This window comes from Vipera berus (assembly GCF_964194415.1).
Source record: "Vipera berus genome assembly, chromosome: 4".
Taxonomy (NCBI): domain Eukaryota; kingdom Metazoa; phylum Chordata; class Lepidosauria; order Squamata; family Viperidae; genus Vipera; species Vipera berus.
Window position 1 is genome coordinate 8,088,071 of NC_138206.1, and position 22,279 is coordinate 8,110,349.

General features: G+C 45.0%; 1 protein-coding gene across 1 annotated transcript in view; it reads right to left on the minus strand.

The window, feature by feature from the left end:
- DLG2 (discs large MAGUK scaffold protein 2) overlaps window positions 1-22,279 on the minus strand; it is a gene marked incomplete at both ends in the record, with an annotated part of 1,167,883 nt that overhangs the window by 185,828 nt on the left and 959,776 nt on the right. Inside the window, 3 exons of the mRNA XM_081327813.1 lie at window positions 3,238-3,394; window positions 8,688-8,756; window positions 16,172-16,327. Of these exons, the coding sequence (XP_081183939.1) occupies window positions 3,238-3,394; window positions 8,688-8,756; window positions 16,172-16,327 (382 nt within the window). The remainder of the gene's footprint in view (window positions 1-3,237; window positions 3,395-8,687; window positions 8,757-16,171; window positions 16,328-22,279) is intronic.

The following is a 22,279-nucleotide window of genomic DNA, read 5'->3' on the forward strand; positions in this document are numbered from 1 at the left end:
CTAATGCTGGGAAAGGTTGAGGGCAAGAGAAGAAGGGGACGACAGAGAATGAGGTGGCTGGATGGAGTCCTTGAAGCAGTAGGCGTGAGCTTAAATGGACTCCAGAAGATGGTAGAGGACAGGAAGGCCTGGAGGAACGTTGTCCATGGGGTCGCAATGGGTCGGACATGACTTTGCAGCTAACAAAAACAAATAATGGATTTGGAAGGGACCTTGGAGGTCTTCTAGTCTAACCCCCTGCTCTAGCAGGAAACTCTATGCTTATATTTATTCAAAGTTGACTGTGAAAAGAGAAAAACAGGAGACCATCAGTTCAAAAAATCTGCTCACCTCCTTTCCATCATCTCTCTACAGCAGAGGTCCCCAACCTTTTGGGCACCAGGGACCGGTTACATGGAGAGAGCTTTTTCTGTGGACCAGAGGGGGCGTGGTTTTTTGTGCTGCCTGCGTCCTGCAGATGTGGCTTTGCTTGTTTGTGTGGACCGGTTGCTGGCATGCTATGACCAGCAGGGGGTTGGGGACCCTTGCTTTACAGGTACCATTCACCTTTCAGAAAGGATCCTATGTGTTTTTAAACTATATTGAAGTGATATTTCCAATGGTTCGTATTGCTTGTAAACCATGTTAGGAGGAGGTTTTTTTTTTTAAATGTCTGAAAGTATTGTAATGGTAATCATAACTGTGGTAATGAATTATTGTTATGATTAGCATCTGGTGTTGTTATGGTAGCCAGGAGAACACCATGCAAATGCAGAATGGTCGTTTGGCTTGCCAAGATACCAGCCCTATTTTAGGAGACTCTGGCACATTTCTCATGGTGCACCACAAAAGGGCAAACTGGCTTCGCACCGGAGAGAAAGACCAGCGGCTCTTCTGGCAGCATCACCCATGGCCCCCTCCCCCCCTGCAGCCCCCTCCCAAGTGAGCAACCGGAAAAGTACAGAACCGTCAGGAAACTGACTGCCTGCATAGAGCACCAACTCGTCTCCACACCCAAGTGGTACCTATCCATCTACTTGCACAGAACATGCTTTCGAATTGCAAGATGGGCAGAAGCTGAGGCAAGTGACGGGAGCTCACTCCACCAAACAGAGCTGGGGCTCAAACCACTGGAGTTTTTCAATCTCCAGATTAGAAATTGTAGAGAATATTCATAGCTCTGGTTGTGGTTTTAAGCAGACATTTGTCCTCCGAGCTTGCTGCTTGGCTCCCGGAGGTTTAATTACCAAATTATATCTTCAGCAGGGTTGATCAACAAGTATATTGACTTAGAAGCAGCGTACGGACCAATAATCAACAAACGCGTTGACTTAGAAGCAGTGTATGGACCAATAATCAACAAACACATACACTTAGAAGCAGCGTTCGGACCAATAATCAACCAACACGTTGACTTAGAAGCAGCGTACGGACCAATAATCAACAAACACGTTGACTTAGAAGCAGTGCATGGACCAATAATCAACAAACACATACACTTAGAAGCAGCGTTCGGACCAATAATCAACCAACACGTTGACTTAGAACCAGCGTACGGACCAATAATCAACAAACACATTGACTTACAAGCAGCGTACGGACCAATAATCAACAAACACATTGACTTAGAAGCAGCGTACGGACCAATAATCAACCAACAGGTTGACTTAGAAGCAGCGTACAGACCAATAATCAACAAACATGTTGACTTAGAAGCAGTGCATGGACCAATAACCAACAAGTTGACTTAGAAGCAGCGTACGGACCAATAATCAACAAACAGGTTGACTTAGAAGCAGCGTACGGACCAGTAATCAACAAACACGTTGACTCAGAAGCAGCGTACGGACCAATAAGGAAGCGGGCCACAGAACCAACCCTTGTCCCCCCACAGCTGAATTTCACACCTCACAGCAACCAGTCAGAAGTCACAAGACCAGAATCAATCTTGTGAATCAGCCAGCCGTGTGATTCAGTCAGTCCTGTGATTCAACCAGTCACAAAACCAAGTGAGAACAGCAGGACATATATAAATGACATTTCACCCCCAAAAGCCCCACTGAAGATGTTACCTAGTTTGGTAATAAAATCTTCAGGAGCCAAACAGCAAACTCAAAGGACAAAGTTCCACCTGAACTATCTTCAGCATCATTAAGCCTCTGAGTCGCCATGCCTCTTTATAAGAATGAATGAATGAATGAATGAATGAATGAATGAATGAATGAATGAATGAATCAATCAATCAATCAATCAATCAATCACTGTCTCTGAATTATCTGTTTTCTGCCAAAGATATTTCTTGGATAATGGGAAAATGGGAAATTAAGACAATGATTAAACCATGCCTCTTTATAAAAATGAATGAATGAATGAATGAATGAATGAATGAATGAATCCCTCCCTCCCTCCATCTATCCATCAATCAATTAATCAATCAATCCATCAATCCATCAATCAATCAATCAGTGTCCCTGAATTATCTGAATTGCTTTTTGCCAAAGATATTTCTTGGGTAATGGGAAATTAAGACAATGATTAAACCATGGCTCTTTATAAAAATGAATGAATCCATCCATCCATCCATCCATCCATCAATGTCTCTGAATTATCTGAATTGCTTTCTGCCAAATATATTTCTTGGGTAATGGGATAATGGGAAATTAAGACAATGATTAAACCATGCCTCCTTATAAAAAGGAATGAATGAATGAATGAATCAATGAATGAATGAATCAATCAATCCATTCATCCATCTATCCATCCATCCATCCATTCATCCATCTATCCATCCATCCATCCATCCATCCATCCATCCATCCATCCATCATCAATGTCTCTGAATTATCTGAATTGCTTTCTGCCAAAGATATTCCTTGGGTAATGGGAAATTAAGACAATGATTAAACCAAAGCAAACGCATGCCAACCTAGCTAATAGAATGGAAAACCAGAAGGGTTATGATGTTGGATTTAGACTGGAGATTCCCAGGACTAGGTCCCATCCTCTGTCATGGAAATTTGGTGGACCCTTCAAGCCAAATCCCTCTCTCTTTCAGCCCCAGAGATCTGGGGAAGTCGCTGTTGTGGGAATAAAAATAAGGTGGGATCTCCAGATAAGTTGCCTTGAGCTCCTAAAGGAGGGGGGAAAAATGAGATTTGATAACGTATGAACTAAACACGCCCGAATTATGTTTTGGCTTAGAAGCCTTACGCATAAACCAAACCAAAGCAAAAAGACGGTCAGATGGTAATTACTTACAGACAAAATTTGATCTCCTCTCTGCAGTTCCCCACTGAGGTCGGCTGGTCCACCTGCTAGGATGAAGGAGACAAAAATGCCTTCCCTGTCTTCTCCTCCTACAATGTTAAAACCAAGCCCGGTCGAGCCCTTATGTAAGACAACTTTCCGAGGCTCCCTGTGAAAAGAAAAGAACATGGCTTACCTACTCGAATGTCCTAGGGCTAGGCAAAATACAGGCAACCCGTTAAATAGGTCTTCCCCAAATTCTTTCCAGAATAATATCACTCGGGCCAATTTCACTCTTTTATAAACCCGCAGAAGCTTATTTCAATACAGGTAGTCCTCGGCTTAATAATAACAATAATAACAACAACAACAAAGTTGGAAGGGACATTGGAGATCATCTAGTCCAACCCCCTCCTCAGGCAGGAAAGCCTATACCATTTCAGACAAATGGCTGTCCAGTCTCTTCTTAAAAACTTCCAGTGTTGGAGCATTCACAGCTTCTGGAGGCAGGTTGTTCCACCGGTTAATTGTTCCAACTGTCAGGAAGTTTCTCCTTCGTTCTAGGGTGCTTCTCTCTTTCCAACCGTTCATTTAGTGACCGTTCAAAGTTACGTCGGCACTGAAAAAAGCGACTTATGACCGTTTTTCACACTTACGTCCATTGCAGCGTCCCCATGGTCACCTGATCAAACTTTGGGCGCTTGGCAACTGACCCACATTTATAACAAGTCGCCGTATTCCCTGGTCATGTGATCCTCTTTTGCGACCTCCTCACAAGCGAAGTCAAGGGTGGGGGGGGGGGAAGGCCGAATCCGCTGAACGGCCCTGTTACTAAATTGAACTGCAATGATTCACTGAACAAATGTGGCAAGGAAGGTCATAGAATGGGGCAAAAACCCACTTAGCAACTGTTGTTGCCTAGCAACGGAAATTTTGGACTCATTTGCAGGACGTCGGTTGACTTCCGGCCACAGCCGGGCTCAAAATTTCCGCTGCTAAGCAGGGCAGTTGTTAAGTGATTTACGTCCCACCTTATGACCTTTTTTTGCCCTGGCTGTTAAGCGAAGCACTGGAGTTAAGGGAATCCTGCAGTTGTGAACGTGAAGCTGGGTTCCCACATTGACTTTGCACCCTGAGAAGGTTGCAAACGCCATTCACAGGACCGAGAGACACTGCAACCGTAGCAAATACTTCCAAGTTTGCAAGCACCCGAAGTTCGATCATGTGACCACGGGGATGCTGCAAGGGTCATAAGTATGAGAATCTGGTCCCAAGTCCCTTTTTTTTTCAGCGCTGCTGTAACTCTGAACGGTCATTAGACATTTTGTTGTAAGTCAAAGGCCAGCTTAGTTCTGACTGATGCATTTTCCTATTAATTCCACCAGGTAAACCTTGGCAGCATTTTATAAAAAGCCTGAATCTCTTAATTCTAGGCTTCCCCCCCCCCCCACCACCACCTCTCTTCCATAAGATGTCCTTCTTGCTTGTTCACTGAGCAAATAACCTAATAACAGAGTTGGAAAGGGACCTGGGAGGTCTTCTAGTCCAACCCCCTGTTCAAGCAGGAGACCGGCTACCATTTCATAAGAAGGGCTGCCCGATCTATTCTTAAAAACCTCCCGTGATGGAGCATTGACCGCACGTAGATTGTTTCAGGGGAAATTTTAACAACTCTTGAGAGTTTTAGAGTCCAGGTTTTATATTCCTGGCTCTTCCCAAACGCTATCCCAACCGGGTTTCTAAGGGTGAAGCAAATCCTAAGCTGTTCTGAATATCTTTTGGGGTTCACGCTTTACTCTAAAGGTGGGTTGTAGCCTGTTCCCCTCCAATCCAGCAGTTTTGCGTTGATCTGAAAGCTCCTATTGGCACAGGGAGAAAAAAAAACCTTGCTTTTCCTTTCAACACTGATTGCACCCCGATGCCAACCTTGACGGGATCACTCTGCCCCTCGCTGCTGGCAGTCCCACTTCGGATTTTTTTTCTTCGCAGAATCAATTCAGTTTTTAATTGCGTAATTGTGACCCAGCATAACTCTTACAGGAAAACGGGACAACTGTTTCTGGGCACGGTGCGAGCTTTTTCCTCCACGGAGACACCCCTTCCTGGCAATTATATTTTTCTCTCTCCCCTCACCCCCCCCAAAGGAAGCGATTGAAAATCAAAATGTTGCACAGGGTGGTGAGGCTGGATGGAAAAAAGTCCCAGGTCACCGTCTGGCTTCTGGATCCAACAGCCTCGTCCACAATGCAAAAAAAACCCCCAACAAAAACCAGCAGGTGAAACGAAAGACGTGGGATTGAAGCTGCAGCAGACTGCAGCAGATGGCACTGTGGATCGCACACTTGATTGTTGACGAATTAGGTCAGTGCCCCCCGCCACCAACCTTTTGGGCACCAGGGACCGGTTCCGTGGAGAGAGGGTTTTCCCACTGACCGAAGAGAGCATGGTTTCACGTGCTGACAGCATCCCCGTGGACGGGGCTTTGCTTCTGGCCGGCTATGGACCAGTTGAGGACCCCTGAATTAGGTGGAATGTCCCAAAGGTGTTTTTTTCAAGAGGCAACTGGACTTTCTTTTGTTTTTTTTTCTTGAAGGTGTTTCGCTTCTCACCCAAGAAGCTTCTTCAGTTCTAACTCTGAAGCACTGAAGAACTCGAGAAGCTTCTTGGATGAGAAGCGAAATGTCTTCAAGGAAAAATAAAAAGTTCAGTTGCCTCTTTGAACAAGCACCTTTGGGACAACCATGACCTGGAGGACTGAGACCCTCCACAGACAATTAGGTGGAATAGAATAGAAAAGAGCTGGAAGGGACCTTGGAGGTCTTCTAGTCCAGACCCCCGCTTAAGCAGGAGAACCTACACCATCTTCTTAAAAATCTCCAGTAATGGGGGGGTGCCCACAATTTCTGTGTGGGGTTTTAAATGAAAAGTAGGACCTTGATAAGCTATGAGGTAAAATATTCCAGACTACACATCTCCTTTGGTGAGATGCCTTCTCAAGTATTGTGTCCAGTTCTGGAGAACGTCCCTGAGAAGCTGGAATAAGTTAAGAGAAGGTCAACAAGGGTGTTGAGGGAACCATAAACAGGAAACAGGAAAGCAGATGTCTTATGAAGATGACACTGAAAGAGCTGGAGAAGTTTGAGGTGGAGAAGGGAGGGCTGGGGCTGAAGATAGAAGTGGTCTTCAAAGAACTGAAAGGATCTCTTTGGATGAAAGGCAAGATCCGTTTCTGTTGTTCCAGAGTACAGAACACAGAATAATAGCTATAAAAGAACCAGGAAATAGGAAAACAGATTCCCGTTGAATTTTAGGAGGAGAAGGTGCTGACTGTAGGGGATGGTGCTCATCTCTATTTCAAGGCTATCAAGCCAGCGCTGTAGGAAGACCTTTCCGAGCTCATGTGTCAGCATGATGTCACGGAGCTTTCTTACCTTCCCATCAAAATGGTACCTATTTATCTACTCGCATTCGCATGCTTTCAAATCGCTACTGTAGGTTGGCAGGAGCTGGAGTGAGGATGGGAGCTCGCCCCATTGCCTGGCGCTGGGGTCTTGAACCTGGGCTGCCAGCTTTCCAGCTTGTGAGCTCAGAGTCTTAACCGCCGAGCCACCATGCTGCCCGAAAGAAGATTGAGCTAGGTCAGGGGTAGGCAACCTCGGCTCTTTTATGACTCATGGACTTCAGCTATGCTGAAGCTATGCTGAAGCTATGCTGACTCAGGAATTCTGGGAGTTAAAGTCCATGAGTCATAAAAGAGCCGAGGTTGCCTACCCCTGAGCTAGGTTTTAAATCTGTTTTGACACCTTTTTTGGGGCGTGGCTGTTACTAGGAGCAGAGGTGGCACAGTGGTTCGAATGCAGTAGTGCAACTACTTCTGCTGATTGCTGGCTGCCAGCAGCAGTTCATCAGTTCGAGTCTCACCGGCTCAGCCTCCTGAGGTTGGTAAAATTGAGGATCCAAACCAATAGATAAGGAGTGAACTGTGACAGATCGCTAGGCAAAAGAAGGGATTCTTTTGATGATGGTTAGTTTCCCTACAGGCAATAGTAAGAAGCCATCAGCCTTGGCAGGAGTATTTAGAAGGAAAGAGGGAGCAGAGCTGGCGCAGTGGTTCGAATGCAGTATTGTGGTCTGACTCTGCCCACTGCCAGGAGTTCGATCCTGACCGGCTCAAGCCTTTCCACCCTTCCAAGATAGGTAAAATGTGGACCCAGGTTGTTGTTGTTGGGGGGGGGCAATATGCTGTCTATTGCTACTGCTATTAAGCAACGATAACAACGATGTCTCTCATTAGTGGTTAGAACGGTGATATCAATTCCACTAGTTCAAAATTATTCTTATATATTGAATAGCATGGATTGCTATCAAATATTGTCAACACATGCGCAATGTCAGCAGGAGGAGTTGATAGAAGGGACAATCTCTCAAAGATCAATTCTTTTGTTAATCATCCTTTTGTTTGTAGTTTCATTTTAGTTAACCTTGATTCTTTGTGTCTTCAGGAAATATCCTGTAGGGCTGGGTTTGTTGTTTTTTTAAAAAAAAAACACATTTCCAGAAGTGATTTATAGGAAATTTCCCTATAGATTCTATCCTATAAATTCTAGATATTATTGTTTTTTATTGTTCTTGTTTATTATATTTGGTGGCAGAGTCAGCTAGATATTCAGTCTGGGTTTGCCATTTTGTCCATCTATCGAGTTCTCCCCAAGGGCCTAGGATCTCCCTAAGAACAGGCAGATGTGGATGCTTATTATTATTGTTTTATTTATTTTTATTCCACCTTTATTATTTTTCATAAATAATTCAAAGTGGCAAATACAGTATATCTAATACTCCTTCTTTCTCCTATTTTTCCCATAACAATGACACTGTGGGGTGAGTTGGGTTGACAGAGAGTGATTGGCACAAAGTCACCCAGCTGCCTTTAATGTCTAAGGTGGAACTACAATTCCCAGTCTCCTGGTGATTGGCTCCAAAGTCAACCAGCTAGCTTTCATGCCGAAGGCAGGACCATAATTCACAGTTTCCCAGTGATTGGCCCAAAGTCATCTAGTCAGCTTTCACGCCTAAGGTGGAACTAGAATTCGCAGTCTCCTGGTGATTGGGACAAAATCACCCAGCCGGCTTTCATGCCTAAGGTGGGACTAGAACTCCTAGTCTCCTGGTGATTGGCTCAAAGTCACCCAGCAGACTTTCATGCCTAAGGCAAGACTACAATTCACAGGCTCCTGGTGATTGGCCCCAAATCAACAATTCTGAATCTCTTGAATACTAGACAGATTCGGGAACTGTGTACACACAGTCTTAACCTCTTAAAGGAAAGAGGCAGCATATGTGATATAATAAATTATATTCAGGAGACAAGAGTATATGTAGATTCAATGGTTATGAATGAAAAAAAAGCTTAAACAAATGTCAGTGGCAAGGATCGAAACTTTATCATATTGGTTCCCTCTTACCCTTCTATTGACATGGTCCTCTGGATATTCACGGTGGGAGGCTGGGTTACAGAACTATGCCTGGAATGACTGCATGAAAAGGAAAAGGAAAAGGAAAAGGAAAAAGGAAAAAGGAAAAGGAAAAAGGAAAAGGAAAAGGAAAAGGAAAAGGAATTAATAAAAATAGCATGAGGTGGGGGTTTTTTGCTCATGGAGGTTCACGGTCTTATTGTGACCAAAGTGATTGGATCATCTAAAATAGCAGGTTGTAGATCCCATATGGATGCCCACGGAACAATTGTGCATCCAGTGAGATTGAAGAGGACAAAAAACATAAAATAGGGCAATGGCAGTTGAGGCTGATGCTCTGACGTAATGCAAGTCAAATAACTCTTTTTAGGAAATAGGATAATCATGTTTGATGTCTTGCCCATGAAAATGAATACCTCTGGCATTACTTTTCCACCTGGAATGTACAGAGATGTATTACCAAAAATGTCACTTTATGGAATAACCATCCATCTGTCCATCCATCCAGCCATTCACCAACTCATCCATCCATCCATCCATCCATCCATCCATCCATCCATCCATCCATCCAGCCAGCCAGCCAGCCAGCCAGCCAGCCAGCCATCCAGCCATCCAGCCATCCATCCAATTCATCCATCTATCAAGTTATCCATCTGTTGCTTTATCTATCCATCCATCCACCTATCCATCCATCCATCCATCCACCATCCATCCATCCATGCATCCATCCATCCACCCATCCATCCACTTATCCATCCATCCACTTATCCATCCATCCATCCATCCATCCAATTCATCCATCTATCAAGTTATCCATCTGTTGCTTTATCTATCCATCCATCCACCTATCCATCCATCCATCCACCATCCATCCATCCATCCATCCACCCACCATCCATCCATCCACCTATCCATCCATCCACCTATCCATCCATCCATCCATCCATCCACCATCCATCCATCCACTTATCCATCCATCCACTTATCCATCCATCCATCAATCAACATCCATCCACCCCTTCATCATCCATCCATCCATCCACCCATTCACCACTCACCCACCCACCCACCCATCCATCAACATCCATCCATCAATATCCATCCATCCATCCATCCATCCATCCATCCATCCATCCATCCATCCATCCATCCATGCTTTCTAAAGGAGTAAACAGCAATATTTTAGCTCATTCTAACTCTTAGCCAACATTCTGGCCAAACCTCTCCAGCCTGTAATGTAGATGAATGGGAAACCACTAGTAGGGCTATAGACAAGACTGGGAAGAAGAACAAAACAGCCTAGAAGGAGTGCATGGTAAACCAGTTCCATATTGTTAATCAGAAAACTGGATTTGTCTACCCCGTACAATGATTCAGAATAGAGCTTTAATTGAGGGACATTTTACTTTATCCCTTAATTGTAGCAGCATTTCAAATATACAGTTATCCAGTGCCTAGAAATAAAACAGGCTTGCGGTGAAGATAACCCTGCAATTTTACCTTGATGGCATGTATTGATTTATGAATCTTGAATATTTTTAGAGCTTTTAACACTTGAGCTTTCTTTTTTATCAGATCACTCCAAAGTGCAGACTCAATATTATAACTACAAGATGAGAGGTATAATGCACAGTTACTCAGGTCCCGTTACACAATGGACCTGCTTGCTGAATGTATTCATTTTCCAAGTTCACACAATGCCTTTGAGCCATATATTGGCTATATAGGTTGGCTTTGTATAACATGCCAAGGCACACACAGATAGTCCTTGACTTACAACCACGTTCCCATTCTTAAGCAAAACAGTTAAGTGAGTTTTGCCCCATTTGACAACCTTTCGTGCCGTAGTCATTAAGGTAGTCACACGGTTGTTAAGGTTGTTAAGGGAACCTGGCTTCCCCTATTGACTATGGCTGTCAGAAGGTCGCAAAAGGGGATCACGTGACACACACTCCCCGGGACACCACAGCCATCATAAGTACATGCCAGTTGCCGAGCCTCCAAATTTTGTTCACGTGACCTACGGGGAGGCTGCAATGGTTTTAAGTGTGAAACATGGTCATACGTTCAGTGACGTTGTGACTTCAAACGGTCGCTAAACAAACTGTGGTAAGTCAAGGACTATCTGTACACACAAAACAATTAAGTTGAACACTCACTGAAGTGGGCATGAGCAAATGACTGAAACTTACCTGATGAAGCATGTTGTGTGAACTCCTGGGCTGCCTTTACTCATTATACAGTATTAGGCTAAAATGGAGCACTGTGTATTCTATCAGCCCAGGCAGTCTGGCTGGGTATGGTTCAAGAAATATATGATCGCAGGACAATCAATTCAATAAATGTCAGGTATACAAATTACAAGGTGATGTGTTTGGGTGCAGATGGCTTTACATGACTTTTATGAGACTTCTGTGCTCTGCGAAAGGCTTTATTAGGAATTTATGTCTAAGACAGATTTCTGTGGATGAAGAGGGAAAAAATAACGTACAGCGGTACCTTGGTACTCAACTCCTTTGAAACTTATCAGATTTGGTATGCAACGCATTTTGAGGCGAAAATTTCGTCCCGGTACTCATCATTTGTTTAGTACTCAATGCACAAGTGAGAATTTGCCAGCGTCAGCTGCCTTGTGACTTAGTACATTATTCCTTATGGGAAAAAAAAAATTGGTGCTGATCATTTTTGGTATTCCTCGCGCCTCCTGGAATCACTTAGGGATAAATACCGAGGTACCACTGCTAAAAATCAAACTGGACTTCTGGTGGCTACACGGAGATGCTTATACAACATAGAATAGAATAAGGCTGGAAGGGACTAGCGATGGGATTCAAATATGGGAACAACCAGTTCACTTTGTGGATGCCGCTTCCAGAAGTCCATTCTGGGCCTGGGCAACAAAAGAATTAGCTACCGGTTCTGCCGAAGTGGTGCAAACTGGCTGAATCCCACCACTGGAAGGGACCTTGGAGGTCTTCTAGTCCAACCCCCTGCTCAAGCAGGAAACCCCATAGCATTCTGGACAAATGACCGTCCAGTCTATTCTTGAAAACCTCCAGTTTTCAAGATGTCTTATGAAGAGCCTTGGTGGAGCAGTGGGCTAATGCCTCCTTAAGTAACACCAGCTGCCTGCAATTAGTGCAGGTTCGCATCCCACCAGGCTCAAGGTTGACTCAGCCTTCCATCCTTCCGAGGTAGGTAAAATGAGGACCCAGATTGTTGGGGGCAATAAGCTGACTTTGTAATAATGCCGCTTGGGGGTGTGTGAAAGCCCTAACAAGCAGGCATATACATGGAATGAAGGCTACTGCTAAGCTTGTAAGCCGCCCTGAGTCTTCGGAGAAGGGCGGGATATAAATGTAATTTAAAAAAAAAGTTGTGGCCACTATTGTCTTCTCCCACATTTTGTTTTAAACTTCCAGGTCTAATCCAGAGCCCTGAAATATACTAACGGTTTCCCATTCAGGTGTTCACCAAGGCTGCTTCGCTTTTCAAATTCAACAACGTTCTACTCTTAGCAAAAAGTAAATTTGTGGACTTTTGAGGCCTTTTCAAAAATGTCAGAACCCCAGAAGCAAAAGCTCCTCTTAAACACTCCTTCGGTCACCACATCTTTTTGCTGTAATCTCCCCCCACCTCTTTTTTTGGCGGGTGGGGGGGGAGAGACAGGGAAGTGTCCAATGAAGTCAATAAACAAATAATCAGCCATATGGAACCTTGAAATATTGAAAGAACCTTTGGCTTTATATTTGAACTCCAAGCTTTTCCTATCTCGGGTGTAAAATATGTCAGTTGAAGTTGTTAGCCCATCCTTGGTTCCTCATTTTGTTAAAAAATATTGCTAGTTATCTTTAGATCTTTGGAGGGGGGGGGGAAAGCTTGCACACTGATAAAAAAACGTAAGGTGCCTTAAAGTGGGGAGCAATTATAATATACATCTCTGACAGAAAGCCCTGATGGACCAAATTAGGCTTAATCTACATATATGTAGATGGCATCACATCATGCCTAGGTTTACAGTTCCGTGCAGATTATTAGCATGCTAAAACACAGCTACCTATGAATATTAGGAAGGCACAGAAAACAAACAAACAACAGCCACCAGGAGAGAACAGAATACAAGAAATAAAGATGGCGAATGAACGAATGGAAAATTAGCATGAAATAATGGGTCAGAGGGAATTATAGCTCTTATTCAAAAAAAAACCAAATTCTAACATAATTCTAGGCCAGGGGTAGGCAACCTCGGCTCTTTTATGACTCATGGACTTCAACTCCCAGAATTCCTGAGTCAGCATAGCTGACTCAGGAATTCTGGGAGTTGAAGTCCTTGAGTCATAAAAGAGCCGAGGTTGCTTACCTCTATTCTAAGCTAAGGCTCTAATTTCACCTTAGCGCCCTGCCGGAGACGTGACTGCAACTGCTCTTGCGATTCGCTGCTTATTAAATTGCAGCAGAGAAGCTAAAACCCACGCCTTTTCTTTAAGGCCTGGGGAGGGTAGTTTTGTGAAATTCGAGAACGCTTCCTTCCCAATGTGACTTAATAAGAATAACGGTGCTGAGGTTAGAATCCCACGCGGCATGATGACACCCGCTCCGTGAATATAATAACCAGCTTTCTCTACGGGATGTTGGGAAAAGTAGTTTGCAAAAGTGTAAGACTATTAAAAAACAAAAGCAAAAAAAAAAGAAAAAAACCCCCTGCTCTCTGAAACGCCAGCGGAGTGAATGGAATTGTAGAGATCGCTGGAGATCGGAAGAGAGAGAGAGAGAGAGAGAGAAATAAACCAATGGTGAAGGAATCACATCCTGCTAGATTCGGTGTCGGTGGGAAACCGGTAGATAACTAGTGAACTGTGACAGATCACTAGGCCACAGGTCTGCAACCCGCGGCTCCAGAGCCACATGTGGCTCTTTCAGCCATCTCCTGCGGCTCCCAGTCCTCTGCTATGTGTACTCCCCCCAAAAAAAAGTGGGACTAAAAAAGTTCAACCAATCAATTCAAATATGCAGGGTAGGTGCATATCTCGCCTTGGCTCCACTCTTCAGTCAAACTCTGTTCTGCGCATGCACGCATGTACGCACATGCGCACACATTTTTTGCGGCTCCCAGTTTTTCCTTTTGTGAGGGAACCAGTTCCGAGTGGCTCTTTCACTGTTTCAGGTTGCTGACCCCTGCACTAGGCGAACGAAGGGGTTCTTTTGATGATGGTTTGTTTCCGACAGGTAACGGTAAGAAACCATCAGCCTTGGGAGGAGCATTTACAAGGAAAGAGGGAGCTGAGCTGACCCACTGGTTCAAATGCAGCATTGTGGAATGACTCTACCCACTGCCAGAAGTTCGATCTTGACTGGCTCAAAGTAGGCTCGGACTTCCACCCAGGTTGTTGGGGGACGACGACAATATACCGATTCTGCAAACCGCACTGTGAAGCGGTATAGAAGTCTAAGCGCTATTGCTATCCTTCTCTGAGTAAGCCTATCTCTAGGATTTTCCTATTAATGTTCACATGTACGATACACGGTCCAGGAAAGGAAAACTTACATTTTCCTGCTATCAAGAAATAAGACCCCGTTGTCATCTGTGCAATGTTGGGCTGGGGGCGATTAGGTTAGCCCCGTTGCACCAACAAAATGTGTAGTTGCAAGGATGCTGTTTTGAATCCTGCCCTAAACAATAGGTCCAAACTTGCGTGTCAGGTGTCACGAGTCCTGGTGGGGCTGCAGCTCCTCCGTCTGTTAAATAATTTCCCTAGCTTGGTACCACAATCAGCTGTTTTAGGCCTAACCACAACTGGAAAGTTCCTCCTTGATACTGATCTTGGGAATTGTACAAGAAATGGAAAAAAAAGGAGAGAATATGGCTCAACTTAGATCTACCTTGGAAAACAGAATACCATAGTTGGAAGGGACCTTGGAGGTCATCTAGTCCAACCCCCTGCTCAAGCAGGAGACCCTATTACCATTTCAGACAAATGGTCGCCCAATCTCTTCATCAAAACCTTCAGTGATGGAGTACCCAGAACGTCTGGAGGCAAGCTGTTACACTGCTTCTATTGTTGTCCAGCATCGTGGTCATTAGAGAAGAACGCATCATGGAAACCATGCTTGGATTGATCCACTAGTTTACTTTTTGTGGTTCTCTACCGCTTGCTCCCAGCATAGGAGACCTCTCCCTCCCTCCCCCCCTCTTTTCTCTTTCTCTCTCTCTCTCTCTCTCTCTCTGACAGTGAGTTGGGCAGCCATTTGGAACTTAAAACATAGAATAAGAGTTGGGAGGGACCTTGGGGGTCTTCAGGCAAACCTTTTAGAGACCGAGTGTCCCAAAACCACCCCCGCCCCCTCCACCTGCCCCCAGCCCACCCCCCCATGCCACCCTCCCACAGGGCTACCTACCACCTCAACAGCCCACCTCAGATCGTCCAGATAGGCCAGCAGCACCATGGTAGCCATGCCTTCTGCCCGGGCCCTATGGCATCAATGGGGTGCAATGGGGCGCAAGGGCGGAGTCTTGTCCCCACTGTCCGGCTCTGGGGGGGGATACTGATGATGAGGGGGCTACAGGGGGAGGCGGGGCTGGGGCGATGGCACGCATGCCCACAGAGAGGGTTCTGAGTGCCACCTCTGGCACGCGTGCCATAGGTTCGCCACCAGTGCCCTATACCATTTCAGACAAATGGCTGTCCAGTCTCTTTCTGAAAGCCTCTAGTGATGGGGCACCCACAACATCTGAAGGCAAGTCATTCTGCTGGTTGATTGCTCTCACAGTTAGCTCTCACGGTCTCCTTAGTTCTACGTTGCTTCTCTCCTTGGTTAGAAGATACAACTTTTCTTAAGTAAAACTAAATACATCTACATTCATATTGAGTCTTCCATCTGCTACTTGCTTGGTGAAGCAATAACAGTCTAAAGCCATGATCTTAGAGACACATAAGAAGAGGGACCATTTGGGGGAGAACAAAGTTCTACCAAGATTCTCTCCCCCACTTTCTCTTTCAGAATTCTCTCTGCCACCGAATTACTTGCATCTTTAAAAAAAAGAATTGCCTTCCTTATTGCTCATTTCGCTTCCTTCCATCTTTCATTCGTGAACTCAGCACAGATGAACGATCTAAACCTAAGGGCACCATACTCTGGCTGAAAGGTTCACAACCAAACAACCCAGAGGTAGTTGAACCCGTAGAAGAGTCTACAAAAGGCCCAGCAGACACTGAAAAGTCCCTTAAAGCGTGCACCTTTTGGAGGTGTCAACCCAGAGTTAGATATCCAATTCCATACAATGCAACTTTCCACCTTCTGTAAGGTCCCACCCCAAAGGGTTCAGATGCCACCGTGGCTCCCGGATCTCCAGACCTAACTGTCTTGGTAGGAGAGACAATGTTTCTCTGGGTGGAATGTTCAGCCTATCTTCTCTGCGCTTAAGTGACACCCATGCATTCTCGCGTGTGGAAAGGAGGAATAAGCACATGCAGTACCTGATGATTTCAGAGTCAGGGAGCAGGCCTATGTGGTAGTGGGGGTAGGGAGCGGAAAGGAGGAAGCTTTTGTCACACTCGACAGGGGAATAATGTCTAGGAGAAGGTGGCTTATCACAGAATTTGTTCACAGTGCTGTAAACGGGTTCTGGAGGCCTGGTGGTAACAGAGAGACGAAAAAGAAGAGATTAGGTTTCTTTCAACATGCACGACACCATCGATTGCACAGCGAACTGTATTCGGAGGCATGCAAAGGAGGCCGACAAGAAAAAGGGGTTAGATACACAGAACTCCTGAGAAGTGACGGCAATGCTAGTCACAACGATTGAGAGCGCAAAACGCACAGTACTGTACACGAGACAGCCAGAGGAAAGGAAACTGGTAACACAACCGTGGCAGAACATTCAGGTCTTAGCTTGTCAAGCTGGTCTCAAGACCTTCCTTCTTACCTTCTGGAACTCAAGAGGAGAAGGTTTATTCCCCACCCCGAAATTCCTTTGCTTCACCAGTGCATTTAAACTGAAAAGTTAGACACAAAACTTTAGCAGCCAAGGAAGAAAATTAGGAACACACCATGAGGGTCAACGGTGCAGGTTGGTGCTGGGTCATCCCAATTTCGAAGGCTCTCGAGTGTACATTTATGGGTGATGCACTCACAAGTTGTGGCCAACTGACATAGGAATCCATTCTCTACGGTGGCTCATGGTTTTGAGAAGATTAAGGATACAGGAGGTCAAACAGATCCAGAGCTGGCCTGTCAGACAGTAGGCCAGGTCACTCCGGATAATCTCAACGTTACACTTGTAGAAGCAATTCTTCTCTAGAAAAGGAACAGGCTACGGTAGAACCAGGACATCATTTTCCAATATTTAGAATGGATAAGAATCGAAATGAACAACACAGAATGCCAATTCCTCTTCTGCGGGCAACAAAATTGAAATATTAGCAGCTATTTAAACTATTCTTTCTTGATCTTGGCTTTAGAGGGGACAAGGTGCTAACGTAGAGCGTAATAGCAGATGGTGGCCATGAAGTAGCAGATGGTGGCCTTGGTAGAGCAGTGGGCTAATGCCTCCTTAAGTAACACCAGCTGCCTGCAATTAGTGCAGGTTCGAGTCCCACCAGGCTCAAGGTAGACTCAGCCTTCCATCCTTCCGAGGTAGGTAAAATGAGGACCCAGATTGTTGGGGGCAATAAGCTGACTTTGTAAAAATGGCGCTGGGGGGGGCGAAAGCCCTAATAAGCAGGCATATGCATAGAATGAAGGCTATTGCTAAGCACATTGATTTGTGCTTCTTAGATTGTAAGCCGCCCTGAGTCTTCGGAGAAGGGCGGGATATAAATGGGATTTTAAAAAAAAAAGTACATGATGAAGACCAGAACATCTGTTACATTGGGCTATCAGCTCAAACATCAGGATACCTAGCCCCTCCAATTTAATATCTACATAAGTACATCATATCTACATAATTTGGCAATCAAATATATATATATATATATATATATATATATATATATATATATATATAAAGATGATACCAAGAAGTGTACCTACACCCCTGGACAACAAAGCAAATTGTTGATGTCTTGTCCCAGTGTGTTTGTATCTGGACAGGCTGGGATAGTATAAACTTGACCCTAGCAACATGGAGTGGTTGTGGGTATTTGGACCATTCTGAACCGAACATTTTCCATTCTTTTATCGGGACTTGTATACAATTTGAGGGTCTTCCTGGACTTGCAGCTCCTGCTTGAAGAGGAAGTGGTGGCTGGCATAGGAAAGCATTTGGATGGATTCGTTCTCCATCCATAAACTGTTTCTGGACTGGGAAGCCCTCCGAACAGCCACCGAGGTGCTTTGGTCACCTGAGACATGGACTACCACAATGTGTTCTAGGTGGGGCTGCCCCTGAAAACAGCTCAGAGGCTGCCGCTGGTCCAGAATGCAGAAGGGTGGTTGAACCTTTGCTTTTTTGAGCTAAACTGGTGATGATAGGCTTCCAGGTGCAATTCAAGGTCACCCCTGTACAGTTTTCCATGGCATAAGAACAGGCTAACCACTATCCGTCTGTTGTTGTTGTTGTTAGCTGCGAAGTCCTGTCCGACCCATCACGACCCCATGGACAACATTCCTCCAGGCCTTCCTGTCCTCTACCATCTTCTGGAGTCCATTTAAGCTCACGCCTACTGCTTCAGGGACTCCATCCAGCCACCTCATTCTCTGTCGTCCCTTTCTTCTCTTGCCCTCAATCTTTCCCAGCATTAGGCTCTTCTAGAGTGAGTCCTTCCTTCTCATTAGGTGGCCAAAGTATCCCTCTAGTGTCTGCCCATCCTAATTTATCAGATAGAGGTGGCATACTTTGCATTGAACGGACAGTGTCATCTGATGGGGTCTTCTCTGCCACAATGCTTGCCATCCCTCCAGCGATAAAAAAATAATAATTTGATTTGTGGCAGTTGAAGACAAGTGCAGATACATTCCCCCCCCCCACAGAGATTTCTGTGGCCCCTACCCTGATTTCATTTAAATGTCATTAAAAGCCTACTCTCCCCGCAGGCTATGGTAGGCGACACACTTGATGTGGGGATGTTTTATGCTAAAGGGGTCAGGGTATTTTTTGTTGTTCCTGGATATTTGTCATTTTTCCCCTGTTTCGTATTGTCTCAAACTGTTTTTAGCAATATATACTGTCCAAAATTGGGTGGTCTTAGGAAATAGCTCAATAGCCGAAGTTTTCCATACAGCCGTTCCTCAGCTTACGACCATCCGTTTAGTGATAGTTGAAAATTACAAGAGCATGACTCGTGACCAGTCCTAGCACTTACAATGGGTGGTGCACCTCCATGATTAGGTGATCAAAATTGGGGTGCTTGGCCACAGGTATGGATACACACTCTGTTGCAGGGTCCCGTGGCCATGTGATTGTCATTCGTGACATTCCCAGCTGGCTTCCAACGAGCAAAGTTAACAGTGGAAGCCGGATTCACTTAACAACTGCATGATTCAGTTAACAACTGGGGTGATTTGCTTATCAACCCTGGCAAAAAGTTTGTAAAATCAGGCAGGAGTCGTAAAATCAGGCAAAACAACTGTCCTGCTCAGCAACGGAAATTCTGCTCCCGGTTAAGTCGTAAGCTGAGGACTACCTGTACCTCTTTGCTGCCCTCTTAATGGTTATTCCTATTTTCACAGCCCTGATGTGCTATCCTCAGTTAGTGGTGATTGGAATGACCTCTGTAAAGATCTCCTGTAGGCAATGCTATTCTAGGTCAGGGGGTCTTCAAACTGGGCCCTTTTATGGCTTGTGGACTGTGCGTGCTTGGCTGAGGAATTCTGGGAGTTGAAGTCCACAAGCCATAAAAGGGCCCAGTTTGAAGACCCCTGTTCTAGGTGGATGAAGGAGAATACTAGCACATGGCAACTTCGTAGACTCATAAAGCTAAAAAAACCCCACACCAATGAAAAGTTAATGTAATAATTGATCATTCAAAAATTCTGGACATAATCTAGAGTAGGGGTCCCCAAACCACGGGCTGTAGACCCGTACAGGTTCACAGCCTGTGGGGAAACCAGGCCGGGCAAGCAGCAGGCGAGCGCGTGAAGCTTTATTTGCACACGCGTGGGATTAGGTTGCGTGCACGTAACCCTCCCCTCCTCGCTGGTGCTGCCGCTGCCCACTGCCACCGTGGCTATGGGTTCACAGACCCCCAAAAGGTGGGGAACCGCTGGTCTAGAGTGACGTCACAGTTCTAGATCAGGAGCATTTCCACCTTTCACAATTACATTTCAGAATGAAGGTATTAAGGAAGGCAACCCTTCTGGCGAAGGAGAGTTTACAGCTGTCGTTTTTGTTCTATTCGTGTCAATCATTTAAACAGTCGTGGAGCACCTTCCATCCTTGCTAAACCCAGGGTGCAAAGAATAAAGACAGTCCTGTGTGAACTAAAAGGGTCTAGGATGTTTAGGCATGGACCATTGGCCATGCTTTCTTCGGCCCCAGCCAATTTACAGCCAGTTTTCTCCTCCGCTGGCCCTCTCCCGGCCGTTCTCCAAAGCTAATGGGCCCCTGGCCCTCCACTCCTGGCCCTTCGCTGACTCCTCACAACCCATCGCCAGTTGCACACTGCTCCTGCAGCACCGTTGCTTCTGCCTGTCACCCGATTGGCCAAAGGCCCTGGTCAAATAGTGTCTGGGCGAATGGGCCAGGCCGAAGGGCGAGGGATGGAGGGCCACGGTCCCACTGGCCATGGAGAATGGCCAAGAGAGGGCCAGCGGAGAAGGAAATCTGGCTGTAAAATGGACTAAGGCAGGTGGCTGGGGGTGAAGGAGATGCGGTCAAGGGTCCGAGCCTAAACATCCCATTCCGGAACGAAAACAAGCAGGCAGAGCTGCACGCTAGACCTTGATAGTATAATATGGCAGCTAAGCCAGCATGCCAGTCTTAGTCAATCGTCGCACCAAGTCACCGTTTATGATTAGGGCTTCCTCACGCTGGCAACTGATGGCCTGTGCAGTCTCCTTGTTTTTCAGAAAGAGGTTTCAAAACCCAGGCAATGAATGCACATCTACAGCGGACTTGTATTCAGACAACCCAACTTTATGGGTTGGCGTTTATTGATAAAACGGAGCGATCCAAGGATACAGTGTGCCTAATGGGTGGAAGAACAGAGGTCTTATTTCTGGAGCACAACATATTAAAAGCAAAATAACTGTCTAGGATGTCAAGAAAAAACAACAACAATAACCCCGATATCACCAAGCTATCTCTTGGTCCTTGAAGACTTCCTTTTCAGAGAAGTCTTCAATAACATGGAAACAAGCCACAAAATCTTAGCAACTGATGGATGGAAGGGACGCCCCGAGAAAACTTTCATTTTCCAAAGTTCAAAGCACTTCTGGGAATACAGGACTGAGAACAAACCACAGGGCCGATTTTCCCAAGAGCTTTTGGATAAGAAGTGCCAAAGATCTTTGGTCCAATGCATTTTAATTTTTCAAGCATGTTTTATAATTGATGGAGTCTAAGTTGTGTCTATCAGAGGAAAAGCTTGGAAGTCTTTAGAGCAGGGGTCTTCAAACTTGGCCCTTTTGTGATTTGTGGACTTCAACTCCCAGAATTCCTCAGCCAGCGTGCCTGGCTGAGGAATTCTGGGAGTTGAAGTCCACAAATCACAAAAGGGCCAAGTTTGAAGACCCCTGCTTTAGAGGATACTTGAACTGGGACTAACTTGACTAACTTCAGTAGCTTAACCTTTTCAACAGTTTGCAGTAATAATCATCAAAGGATAGACAGTTGTACTAGTTCATTTTAATCAGCCATCCAAACATCCATTCTATGTTGTTTAAATTCTTTTGAACTTCTGTGGAATGCTACTGTGACAAATTATGTCACAGCATGTAGATTTTTGAAAGGATTTCACTCTTATCTTCCCATTTTTTGTTATTCAACCTTCTTCCTTTTTTGTTCTTCTTTTTTTTTTTGCATACCAAACATATCCTTGGTGAATTTGAATTAATTTGTGTTCGAAATATTTACAAGATGCTAAGTTGGGAAAATCTGACTGAACGAAGCTGCCATTCTAGACAAATATATCGCCAGGCAATCAGAACCGCTCGCGAATATAGGCCCACGTAAGATATTCCGTTCTTGATTATCTATACAGATAGTCCTCAACTTACAACAATTTGTTTAGTGACTGGCCAAATTACAACGCCGCTGAAAAAAAGTGACTTGTTTTTCACACTTAACGGCCATTGCAGCATCCCCATGGTCACATGATCAAAATTCAGACGCTTGGCAACCGGCATGTGTTTATGACGGTCGCAGTGTCCAAGAGTCATATGATCCCCTTTTGCGACCTTCTGACGAGCAAAATCAATGCGGAAGCCAGATCTCCTTGGCAACCGTGTGACTAATTTAACAACTACAGTGGCTTACTTAACAGAGAGGAAAAAAACCCCTTAACAACTGTCTCACTTAGCAACAAAAAAATTGGAGCTCAACTCGAGGACTGTCTGTGTTACAAGAATCTTGCCAGACTGTCTGCCTTCTCTTGCAAAATAGCAATAAAGACTTAAATGGTTTGACCTCAGATCTTTCCTCCCCT